This window comes from Leptodactylus fuscus, chromosome 7, assembly GCF_031893055.1.
Source record: "Leptodactylus fuscus isolate aLepFus1 chromosome 7, aLepFus1.hap2, whole genome shotgun sequence".
NCBI lineage: Eukaryota > Metazoa > Chordata > Amphibia > Anura > Leptodactylidae > Leptodactylus > Leptodactylus fuscus.
Window position 1 is genome coordinate 38,219,929 of NC_134271.1, and position 13,617 is coordinate 38,233,545.

At 43.6% G+C, this 13,617-nt stretch overlaps 1 protein-coding gene across 2 annotated transcripts in view; it reads right to left on the reverse strand.

Moving 5' to 3' along the window:
* Positions 1-578: 578 nt before the first annotated feature.
* EDC4 (enhancer of mRNA decapping 4) overlaps positions 579-13,617 on the reverse strand; it is a 310,514-nt gene continuing 297,475 nt past the window's right edge. For both annotated transcript variants that reach the window (XM_075281772.1, XM_075281771.1), the window contains one exon: positions 579-1,005. In XM_075281772.1, coding sequence (XP_075137873.1) covers positions 822-1,005 — 184 coding nt within the window. In that variant the 3' untranslated portion in view covers positions 579-821. The remainder of the gene's footprint in view (positions 1,006-13,617) is intronic.

A 13,617-nucleotide genomic window follows, 5' to 3' on the forward strand; every position in this document is an offset into this window, starting at 1 on the left:
AGGCTGCATAGACCAGCCTGCAAAAGAAAGTGAATGCAGACCGGCCGGGGAGCCTTTACAAGGCTTCCAGCTGTCATGGTAACGTGACGTCGGCTCTGGAGCTTGCTCCAGGCGCCGGCGATCACAAGCAAAATGGCGGCGCCCATGTGCCACTGAGAAAATGGTGCCTCCGAACGCGGCATCAGAGGAGTTAATGCCTCCGATCGGTCCGGGGACTGATCGGAGACATTAGCGCCGGTTGCCTACTGTGTAAAGCAGTAGATACCCGGCGGCTATGGCGGCCACCCCGGCTCCCAGGTGGCCACCATAGTTACACACCCGGCATGCGCCGTACTAGTACGACGGATGTCAGGAAAGGGGTATTCATTTAAAAATGTGTTATATAAATTAGCATGTAGATGTAATATCTAAACAAGTTGAATAATGACTAGGTAGATAGATTTTTGCTCCACACTAATTGCTGAAGAATGTTCAGGTGCAAGAATGAAAATTTAATTTTCACATAGACTAAAAACACAAATATGTAAATATGCTTTATTGCAATTTTACAACAAGGAAATGAATCAAAATCCCATAATTTTAAAATTCTGTCAAAGATATTCAACGATTAAATAAGACTAATGAAGATAAATGACCTTCCATTGTGCCATGTTAAGCAACATAGGCTTAGGTACAGTTTGTCAAAAGATTTATAAAAAAAAAAAAAAAAAACCCCCAAAACATAGTATATATGAGAAGTAGTGCATGAGAGAAAAAAAGCACAGCACCTATTGTACTGTCAGTTGAATTAAGATTCTGTGCATTACTGGAATGAGTCTAATTCATGGAGGTGACAAGCCTTGAAGCATAATCATCAGTCTCCTTGCTGACTTTTGTAAGGAGGTATGAGGCTCCACTTGCAAGAACTGGAACAGTTTTTGCCGCACTTGATTGATGATGCTTCCCATGTGATCTCGTGTGACAGGATCACTATGATCGAGATGCATTACTGCTTCTTCTAAGTAGCTAAAACAAAAGAAAAAAAAAAGTTTATACAATCAAAGCAAAACACTGCATTGAAAACATTTAACGGCAAGTCTGTTCTATGTATGTTTGAAGAACATGTAAACTTCCATGCTTCCGTCAGCAGATTTAGGTACTGAAACAAAGCACAGTACCTGGAAATGCATTTCATGGCTTCACCAAATTTTCATACTGAATAAAGGTCATGGAAGCAAAGACCTAAAACTAAAAGAGAAGGTAACCCCACCCCTTAGCTGCTTTCTGATGTCAGCTAAATGAACCTGATTGATCCGATGCTTCAGCAGTGAATACTTAAAGGGGCTCTATCATTGGGAAAAGTCATTTTTAAATAAACATATACTTGCATAGCCTTTAGAAAGGCTATTCCACACATACCTTTTTTATGTAAATCGCCTCAGTAGTTTTTGAATGAGACTGTTTTTATTTGTATGCTAATTAGCCTCCAGCGTGCACCCCTGAAGTGTCAGTGAGCACTCTCTGCTGTGTGTACAGCAGAGCACTCTCTGCTGTGTGTGAGAGCAGGGAGATGAATCATCATCAGCAGCGATGATGATTCATCTCCCTGCTCTCTCACACACAACAGAGAATGCTAGCTGAGACTTCCGGTGCTTGCTGGAGGCTAATTAGCAAAATGGGCTCATTCAAAAACTACTGAGGCAATTAACATACAAAAGGTATGGGTGGAATTGCCTTTTCAAAGGCTATTCAAGTATATGTTTAGTTAAAAATGACTTTTCCCAATAATAGAGCCAATATAGTCGCATGCAAACTGAACCAAAGAATATGTCCCTGGCTTCAGGGCATCACGGTGCATGCGCTGGCATGGCATCAGTTCCTCCAGAGCATGTGCCGAAATGCTCTGAAGCCAGGATCATACTAACAACTGTATTCAATCCATCTTCATTTTCACAAAAAAACTGGCACACATGCTTGGACCAAATTTAGGTTTTATACACTTTCTGAAAAGTATTTAGAAATGGGCATACAAAAATAAGGCTAAGCCTGAAATACACCCTACTGCAGTAAAAAGAATTGTTCAAAGACAGCCAACCAAGAGCTTGAATTAAAAAAAAAAAAAAAAAAAAAAAAAGATATACACTAATTCTTTAATAAAGCATGAACTGCTGTGACAACTTCAATGGATTTTTAGATCTGTTTATGTACAGTGTGAAATTTCACACAAGATCAGTGAACATTTTCCTACAGGTATAGTACTGGAGAAGTATATAGGCCAAGGCAGAGAAGATTAACCACTTCCAGATCAGGCACATTTTCAAGTTTAAGCCTTGTTTCGGTTTAACTGCAAATTGGCTTTCTATTACTGTGACAATCAACATATATTTGGTCGACTGTTTTTTGAAAAATAATTATCTTTCACATTCTCTAACAAAATAAATGACATATTTCAGTTTTAAAAAAAAAATAAAGTTTTTTTTTTTTTTTTTTTTTTTTTAAAAAAAAAATGCTTTTTCATACCATTATGTACTGGCTTTTGAAGGCTAAATGTTTTCCAGACTTTTAAATGAAATTGGAAAAAAACCAAATTTTTTTCTCCCCAAATATATGAATTTAAGTGACTATTTTCAAAAATCTGATGAGTGGTTCTTGAGAAAATACACCTTAGCAACTTATGCTGCTTTCATAGTTACCAAATAGTGTAGTATTTCTTACTTGCTAGGCCTACAACAAAGCCTATACTGAATGGTGTGTCTACTGGCTTTTGGAGGGCAAATTTTCCATAGCTTGTTTGCTGACACCATATTATTACAGGTTTTGTGAATTGACAAACTGACTAACATATACGACTCTACCCCCCCACCCCCTATTTTAAATTTGCATTTACAGTTTCTCTTCTTATGAGGAAAAATGTTAAAAAATCCAGCAAACTCAACTTGTGCTAAAAGTTCGATATATATGAAAAATGTGTATAAACATCACTAAACAAAGTCATACTGACAAACTGTCAACCTGGACAAAATTGTTTGCACCCCTTCCCGCCACGGGCATTTTTCGATTTTGACTTCTTCCCCCTCACAATTTCCTATTTTTCCGCTCTCAGAGCCATATGAGGTCTTAATGTTTGTGGGACAAGCTAGAAAAAAAAAATAAATCAGAATTGGGTGGATTTGAAGAAAAAGTGCACTTTTTTTCAGGCTTCGTTTTTACGGCGTTTCAGTACAATTATGGGGATGCCAAATTTATATGGTTTAATTTATATTTTAACCCCTTAATCCAAAACTGTGCCAAATTTTTTTTTTCTAAAAGTCGACATATTCTGACACCCGAAACTTTTTATCCTTCTGTAAACAGGGATTTATAGGGCGTCTTTTTTTGCGGGACTGGGTGTACTTTTTAATTATAGCATTTTGGGGAATAGTTTTCACTTTGATCACTTTTTATTCAAATTTTTATCAGAGGCAAAACAGTGAAAAAACGGCAGTTTGGCACTTTTGACTTTTTTTCCTGCTACGGGGTTTACTGGAAAAGTACGGTATTTACGGGAAAAATATTTTTATAGATTTGTAGAGCGGGTGTTTTCGGACACAGGGATGCCTATGTAAGTACTTTTATATGTGTTCTAGGGAAAAGGGGGTGATTTGAACTTATTATTTTTTTTATTTACTTAAAAAAATAAATGTTTTATGCATTTGTTAGGCCCCCTAGGGGTCTTGAACCCCAGGGGTCTGATCAATGATGCAATCCATTACAATGCTAATACTGACACCTAATGCATTGCAAAAAAATGGTTCTTCTATTGCAGGCTACATAGAGTAGCTTGCAATGGCATCCATTGAATGACAAGCCAGGGAGCCTTCACAAGGCTCCCCGCTGTCATGGCAACACGATCGCCGGTAAAATGGCGCCTCAGTCAGCTTTGACAGATGCGCAGAGGGATTAATGCCCACAATCGGTGCAGGCACTGACAATGGGCATTAGCGCAGAGTGTCTGCTGTATAAAACAGTAGACACTCGGCATCTATGGTGGCCGCCCGGCTCCAGTGCGGCCACCATGTTTAAACACCTGGCATTCGCTGTACTAGTACTGAAAAAAAAAACCCATAATAGTCACAGAACTTGAATCTGACAAAAGTAATAATAACTAAACTATATGTTGACAAGCCACAAAACTGTGAGAATGTCCTATGGACAGATGAGACAAAAATCTAACTTTTTGGCAAGGCACATCAGTTCTATGTTCACAGATGAAAAAATGAAGCATATCTTAAAAAGAACACTATCCCTGCTGTGAAACATGGAGGAGGCTCTCCTATGTTCTGGGGCTGCACAGAGTGTCTTGAATTTGTGTAGGGTACAATGAAATCTCTATCAAGGGATTCTAGAGAGAAATGTGCTGCCCAGTGTTAGAAAGCTTGGTCTCAGTTGCAGGTCATGGGTCTTGCAACAGGGTAATGACCCAAAACACACAGCTAAAAATACCCAAGAATGGCTAAGAGGAAACCATTGGACTATTATGAAGTGGCCTTCTATGAGCCCCGAACCTAAATGCTATTGAGCATCTTTGGAAGGAGATGAAACACGCCATCTGGAAAAGGCACCCTTCAAACCCGAGACAACTGGAGCAGTTTGCTCATAAGGAGTGGGCCAAAATACCTGTTGAGAAGTGCAGAAGTCTCATTGACAGTTACAGGAATCGTTTGATTTCAGTGATTGTCTTAAAAGGTTGTGTAACAAAATATTAAGTTTTGTCCAGACTTGTTTCATGAGTTTTATTTTTTTTAAAAATTCTGTGGAAGCATGGTTGAAAAGCAAAGTCTGACTTTCAGTTGTTCATTTTCATGGAATTTTTATTTAGTATTACTTTTGTCAGATTCAAGTTACTTCTGTGACCAGTGAGGGTTTTTCTTTCATTAAACGAGGTGTATTAACAATTTTCTCCACGTGTGTATATTTACATGCAGAAATCTCTCTCTATATATATAAAAATCAAAATCTGTAGTAGTCTGCTCTATACAAATCCACAGTTTTCGCCCGATTGGAGTGAAATTTGGCACGCCTACTCTCCACCCAGAGGAGCAGAATACTGCGCACATTACATTTCGCTAGTGTCCCCCATCATCATTGGGGCCCCTAAATTTAGGCTCTATACATATAATGGGGAAATGTAAATGTGAAAGCGCTGAGGAGAAAACAACAGTTGTGTCTGACAGGGACTGATTATAGCGACAGCCCCAAAGAGTCACTGCTAAAGGGGCCGCACCACCACACACAACCACCATATAAACATCACACAGACAGTACACATACACCAACCCACAAGCACAATACCACATAAATGCCATAAGACACCACACAAAGACCAGAACACTCTAGACACACACAACACAAACACCACCCCATAAATACCACACACACACGCATGCAAACACACTCAGATGGATGCACACTGCACACATGGACGAACAGAGCACATGCGTACTCTCACACAACTACCACACGCTTGGACACTTGCTCTGTGCGTGCAGAAACACATCGATCACATGCGCACATACACGCATACATATACACTGACCACACACGCGCATGCACACACGCATGCATACACATGGATCACAAGCACAAAAACACATACATATACACGGACAACACATGTGCATGCACACGTGCATACATACACGTGGATCACACGCATGCACACAAATACACATACACGCATACAGTACAGACCAAAAGTTTGGACATACTTTCTCATTCAAAGAGTTTTCTGTATTTTCATGACTATGAAAATTGTAGATTCACACTGAAGGCATCAAAACTATAAATTAACACATGTGGAATTATATACTTGGCAAAAAAGTGTAAAACAACTGAAAATGTGTGAATCTACATTTTCATAGTCATGAAAATACAGAAAACTATTTGAACTGTGTGAAGACGCGTGTATCTAATCCTCTGGCGCTTGGTACTGTGTGCAGACATGCGTATTTAATCCTCCCACGTTTGGTACTGTGTGCTGACTTTTGTATCTAATCCTCCAGCGTGTGGTACTGTGTGCAGATGAGCATATCCAATTCTCTGGAGTGTGATACTGTGTGTTGACTTGTGTATTTAATCCTCGGGCGTGTGGTACTTTGTGCAGACGCGCGTATCTAATCCTCTGGCATGTGGAACTGTGTGCAGACGCGCATATCTTATCTTCCGGCATGTGTTACTGTGTGCTGACTTGTGTATCTAATCCTCCAGCGTGTGGTACTGTGTACAGACGCGTGTATCTAATCCTTCCACATGTGGTACTGTGTGCTGACATGCGTATCTATCTGTGGTACTGTGTGCAGTGGTGCATATCTAACCCTCCGGCGTGTGATATTGTATGTAGTGGCACGTATCCAATCCTCTTGCGTGTGGTATTGTGTGCAGTGGCGCGTATCTAATCCTCTGGCGTGTGGTATTGTGTGAAGACGTGCGTATCTAATCATCCGGCTTGTGGTACTGTGTGTAGAAACGCGTATCTAATCCTCCGGCCGGCGTGTGGTTCTTTGTGCAGACGTGCATATCTAATCCTCTGGCATGTGGAACTGTGTGCAGATTCACGTATCTAATCTTTCGTCGTGTGGTACTTTGTGCAGATGTGCATATCTAAGCCTCCATAGTGTGGTACTTTGTGCAGACACATGTATCTAATCCTCTGGCATGTGGAACTGTGTGCAGACGCGCGTATCTAATCTTTTGGCATGTGTTACTTTGTGCAAACGTGCGCATCTAATCCTCTGGTGTGTAGAACTGTGTGCAGACGCGTGTATCTAATCCTCTGCCGTGTGATACTGTGTGCTGACCTGTGTACCTAATCCTCCAACGTGTGGTACTTTGTGCAGACGCATGTATCTAATCTTCTGGAATGTGGAATTGTGTGCAGACACGCGTATCTAATTCTTCGCCTTGTGGAAATGTGTGCAGACGAGCGTATCTAATCTTTCGGCTTGTGGAACTGTGTGCAAACACGCGTATCTAAGCCTCTAACATGTGATACTGTGTGCTGACCTGTGTATCTAATCCTCTGATGCATGTATCTCAGCTTGGATATCAGTGTTGGATTGTACATGTGGAGTGACCGTGTATATTGCAGTTGGAATATGAGTGAAAGACTTGCAGGTTAGTTTTGGCTAATGGTGGGGTCAGGTATGGGTCACCCCCAACTAACACAGGATCATTTCCATGCGGTCAGCAACGTTGCAAAACCTGCCCACACATACTAACAACTGACAGGATAAAGATACCGAACTCGAACAAGGAATATAAAATTCCAGGTACGTTCACCTGCAGCACATCCAATGTAGTGTATTTAATAATGTGCATCAAATGTTCCACTGATAATCTGTATGTTGGAGAGACTGGACAGCAACTTAGAATGCGGATGAACTCACATCGCAATACAATTAAAGAACGAAGGATGGACCTTCCCGTATCAAAACATTTCTGCAATGAGGATCATAATATCACTGATCACATGAAAATTTTGGTTTTGAGAGGGAATTTCAGATCAAAGAGAGAACGACGCATTCATGAGTGCAAATTCATGACCCTGCTTCAGACACTAGAGTGTGGACTGAACTTGTCACAGAGTTTCATGTCTCTTTACAGAAATGTGTGAACTGATAAGGACCTGTAAGTGTTTACATTGTCTCTACCAATTACTAACAACCCCCCCCCCCCTTCCTACTGGAATTCTAACACCCTGTGTGCCTTCTCTGTATATAAATATACATCCTTCAGAAATGTTTTAAAATTTACTTTGATAAAGGACCCTAGAGGTTCCGAAACGTCAGTAATTTGTCATCATTATGAGTTAGCCATTAAAAAGGTATCAACTACTGAAGACGATCAAGTTTGCTTTTTTTTATATTTCTAAAATTTCCTAGGAGACAGCTGCGCTGACTTTGGTTTTGATAAAACACAGTGGACCTACACCAGCAGATGACATGGCCCCCCAACCATCACTGATTGTGGAAACTTCACAATAGACTTCAAGCAACTTGGATTGTTTACCTCATCTAGATTGTGGGACCTTGATTTCCAAATGAAATGCAAAATATACTTTCATCTGAAAACACTAGAGATGAGTGAACAGCGTTCTATCGAGTAGATGTCCGATCGGACATCACACTGTTCGCCATGTTCAATTCGATACGAACACCACGTGGCAAATGCACTTAAAATTTGATTCCCCTCCCACTTTCCCTGGCGCTTTTTCTGCACCAACAACAGTGCAGGGGAGGTGGGACAGGAACTACGACAACGGAGGCCATGAAAAAAAACTAGATAAAAGCCATTGACTGCCGAGGACATGTGACCTCTGATTCAAAAGAACAGGAGGCATCATCTCCGATTCATTTGCAGCTTGCACTTAGTTAGAGATAGACATCTGCTGAGGGCTAGATAGGTTTTAGATTCTGCTAGGCAGGAAATCAAAAGAAGAACAGCGGCTCTTTTAAGAGCTACACTGCAGGGAGACGCTCAATCCAGCTTTGTGTACCCACAAACGCCAAAGTAGGATACACAGCAATTAAGCCAGGCTATATCCACTCAACAAAGCTTTCCACGGTGTGGAATAAACTAAGCGGGATACACAGAAATTGTCAGCCTATATACGCTTAATCCAGGTTGCAACGGTGTGTACCCCACCAAAACTAAGTGGGATACACTGAAATTGTCAGCCTATATACCCTATATATGCTTAATCCAAGTTTCAACAGTGTGAACCCCACCAAAACTAAGTGGGATACACTGAAATGGTCAGCCTATATACCCTATATACTCTTAATCCAGGTTTCAACATTGTGTACCCCACCAAAACTAAGTGGGATAGCCTGAAATTGTCAGCTTATATACGCTTAATCCAGGTTGTAACGGTGTGTACCCCCCCCAAAACTAAGCGGGATATACATTCTAATTTGTAGGCTATATACGCTTTATCCAGGTTGTAACGGTGTGTACCCACCAAACCAATAAAACCATCTAAAAATGCTCAAGGCTTCCGATAAGGGATGTGGACGAGGCCAGGGGCGTGGGAATGCAGCTGGGGAGCAAGGTGGAAGGAAAGCCACAGCGCATCCCGTGCCTACTCCTTAGCGGCAGCAAGCATTGCGCTTCTCCACAGCCCCCAGCTTGATGGCCACATTAAGTAGGAAGCAGGGCACAAACCTAACTAGGCCCGAGCACCAGGAACATGTGTGGCTGGCGGAAAATGCTTCCACCGCATTCGTCACCAGCTAGTCAGCCTCTACTTCAACTCCTCCTCCTACACAACATTCTGTTCCGCCTTCCTCCCAAAATGCCCAATCTTCCCAGCAGAGTAATCACACCTTTCCCACCTCCCAGGAGCTGTTTTCCGGTCCTTTAACTGTCCCTCTCCCTGTCCCTCCATTCCCGGTTCCACGGAGCTACCAGACGAGTTTCTATGTCCAGATGCCCAAACAATGGAGCCTCCTCCATCTCCTGTTGATTTTGTGGCGGTTGACCAGCAACCCACCCTCAGTGACTATGACGAGACACAGTTGCCATCAGGGCAGCATGTTGCCATGTGCGGTGTGCAGGAGGCGAGAGAGGAATTGGAAGAGGAGGTGGTGTACGACGAGGACACTGACCCGACCTGGACAGGGAGGATGTCAAGCGGGGAAAGCAGTGTCGATGTGGATGTGGAGGGAGGTGCAGCACCAAAGAGGGTAGCTAGAGGCAGACGAATGTCCAGAGGCAGAGGTCAGCTGCTTTGCCGAAGCCAGGCCACACCCAGAATGGCCCAAGATGTTCCCAATCATAGCCAGCCCAGAAAAACTCCCCCATCGAGGGCACGTTCCTCGATGGTGTGAAGATTTTTCAAGGAATGCGCGGAGGACAAATATAGTGCAGTTTGCACAATTTGCCACTCGAAACTGAGTAGGGGCTCTGAAAAGCTCTGAAGAGCAACCTTTCGACCACATCCATGCGCCATCATTTGGAATGCAAGCACTGGACTTAGTGGGAGAGAGCAAACGCAAGACAATCGTCGTCCGACGTTGCTACCACTGCCTCTCCCACTGTTGCCAGTGCTGGCGCTGCAGTCCAGAGCACCAGCCAGGACACCGCAACATCTGGCTCCGCCACTTTGGGGACTTCTCCCTGATCCTCCCCTGTTCCTGTCTCAGCTCCTTCTCATGTGCCTCCTCCCAGCAACCCATCTCTCAGACATTTGAGCGCAGGCGAAAGTACAGCGCTACCCACCCAAATGCACAAGCCTTAAACGCGCACATCTCCAAACTCCTGGCCCACGAAATGTTGACGTTCCGGCTTGTGGAAACTCAGGCCTTCCGTGACCTGATGACAAATGCGGCACCTCGCTATGCCCTCCCTAGTCGTCACTCCTTCTCCCAGTATGCTGTCGCCACCTTGCACCAGCACATATCACTCAACATCAGATGGGCCCTAAGTTCCGCGCTTTGCACAAAGGTCCACTTGACCACTGGCTTGTGCATGCGGACAGGGACGCTACATTTCATTAATGGCACACTGGGTGAATGTAGTTGAGGCTGGGACTGGGTCACAAACTGGGCCGGTGTACCTCGTCTCCCTGCCTATCATTCCTGGCAGGGGCTCTGAAAGAACACCCTCCTCCTCCTACGCCGCCGTTAAATTGACCCCAGCTAGAAGGTGGAAACGTTGCAGCGCTGGTGTGGGTAGACGTCAGCAGGCCGTGCTGAAGCTCATCAGCTTGGGGGACAGACAGCACACTAGCACACTGCCTCCGAGGTGAGGGATGGATGCCCTCCTTGATGAGACGGCAATATGGTTTGAGCCGCTGCACCTGGGCCCAGGCATGGTCATGTCTGATAATGGCAGGAACCTTGTAGCAGCTCTGGAGCTTGCCAGCCTCCATCATGTTCCATGTCTGGCCCACGTCTTTAACCTAGTGGTGCAACGTTTTTTAAAGACAAACCCAAATGTGCACGAGCTACTCGTGAAAGTGCGGCGCTTGTGCGCCCACTTTTGCAAGTCTACAGTAGCCGCTGCTAGCCAGGGCCGACGTCACGTTGCCACGACAGCCGGGAGCCTTGTTAAAGGCTCCCGGGTGGTCTGGTCTATGCAGCCTGCAAAAGAAATGATTTTTTGCAATGCATTGCATTAGTGATCAGACCCCCTGGGGTTCAGCACCCCAGGGGGTCTAATAAATGCAAAAAAAAATATATATTTTTTTTTTAGAAAGCAAAAAAAATATATAAATTTTTTAAAAAAGTATTAAAAATTCAAATCACCCCCTTTCCCTAGAACACATATAAAGGTAGTTAAATACTGTGAAACACATACATGTTAGGTATCCCCGTGTCTGAAATCGCCCACTCTACAAATCTATAAAAATATTTTTCCTGTTCGGTAAACGCTGTAGCGGGAAAAATAGTCAAAAGTGTCAAACCACCGTTTCTTCACTGTTTTGATTCTGATAAAAATTTGAATAAAAAGTGATCAAAGCAATAGCATCTCCCGAAAATGGTAGAACTAAAAAGTACACCCAGCCCTGCAAAAAAACCAAAAAAAAACAGCCTATGCATCCGCATACACGGACATATAAAAAAAAAAAAGTTACGGCTGTCAGAATATGGCGACTTTTCGAAAAAAAATTTTTTAACACAGTTTTGGATTTTTTTTTAAAGGGGTCAAAATGTAAATAAAACCATATAAATTTGGTATCCCCGGAATCGTACCGAAACACAGAATACAGGGGACATGTCATTTTGGCTGCACAGTGATTGCCGTAAAACCCGTAAGAATGTCAAAGAAATGCATTTTTTCTTCAAATCCACCCATTCTGCATTTTTTTTCCAGCTTCCCAGTACATTATACAGAATAATTAATGGTAGCATCATGAAGAAAAATTTGTCCCGCAAAGATTAAGACCTCATATGGCTCTGGGAGCGGAGAAATAAAAAAGTTATGGGGTTTTTCTAGTTATGGGGTTTTTCTAGTCAATAACGGAAAACGAAAATCAAAAAATGCCATCGACGGGAAGGGGGTTAATGACGGAAGGAGGAGGAGGAGGATGAAGACGTGTGGAGGGGAGTCAAAAACGGAAAACGAAAATCAAAAAATGCCATCGGCGGGAAGGGGTTAATGACGGAAGGAGGAGGAGGAGGATGAAGACGTGTGGCAGATGATATGATTGTGACACCGGAGGCGATCGGGGAAGTTCAATGCATTCCATTCTTGCAGTGCGGATGGGGCGAAAGGGAGGAGGAGGAGGAAATGGAGAGTGACCTTTCCGGTGGGGGCAACGAAGTCATGGCTGACTTCATGTTGGGGTGCTTTTCAAGTGACAAGCGCGTAGTCAAAATAATTGAGAGCAACCAATACTGGATATTTGCAATCCTTGACCCCCGGTATAAAAATAACATCTCGTCTTTTATTCCGGTAGAGGGGAGGGCCAATCGCATTAATGATTGCCACAAGCAATTGGTGCAGAACATGATGGAGATGTTTCCATCAAGTGTCGTTGGTGGCAGAGAGGAAAGTTCCTCCATGAGGCGAACAAGTGCCATCCGGTCCACACTCACAAAGGTTGCTGCACACACTATGGTCTTAGTCATTTGTGACAATTTTAATCAAGTGATAACAGTGATAATGCCATGAACAATAAGTCAGTAAGCACATATGAATACAGCGGACACTAGATCAAAGAGCATGGCGTTTCGGTCATTAGGACCTACTTCAGAAGCGATCTAGTGCCGGGCAGAAGGTAACATAGGAGGTGCATGGCCAAGACCATAGTGTGTGCAGCAGCTTCTATTCTCTACTATTTATTTTAGGACCCCATTACTGCTAGCACCACAATTATCCATAGAGTGTGCGGTACCATTGCTTTCTCTACACACTCACAAAGGGGCACACTGTCTAAGCTCTGGGACACTTTAATGGCACTCCCTCGCCAAACTCCCGCTACTGAGGGGCCTAGTGTCACCAGGCGGAAAAAGTATAGGCGCATGTTGCGGGAATATCTGTCCGACACTAGCCCTGTCCTCTCCGATCCCTTTGCGTTCTACACGTATTGGGTGTCGAAGTTGGACCTATGGCTTGAACTTGCCCTATACGCCTTGGAGGTGCTGTCCTGTCGCCAGCGTGCTATCTGAAAGGGTCTTCAGCGCAGCCGGCTGTCAGCTGAGAGTGCCGACCGGCTGACTTTCATCAAAATGAACAGCCACTGGATAGACCCATCATTTTTGTGCCCACCAGTGTCAAGCACCCCAACATGAATTGTCATGTCTGCGCTCAAACTCTACAATTCCTCCTCATACTCCTCCACCATCTGCGCTGCACAATTGTCATCCTTCTAGGCTCAATCCACCCTGATTTCCCCAAACTCTGCTGGTTAGAGGCTGAATCCACCCTGATTTCCCCAAACTCTTTTGGTTAGAGGCTGAATCCACCCTGATTTCCCCCAAACTCTGTTGGTTAGACTCTACTCACCCCAAGGGCCAAAAACACTGCTGGTGCAAGGCTCTACTCACCCAAGGGATTAAAAACTCTGCTGGTGCAAGGCTGAACAAAATTAAAGGACCAAAAACTATGCTGGTTAGAGGCTCAACTCACACCAAGGGCAAAAAACTCTGTTGGTGC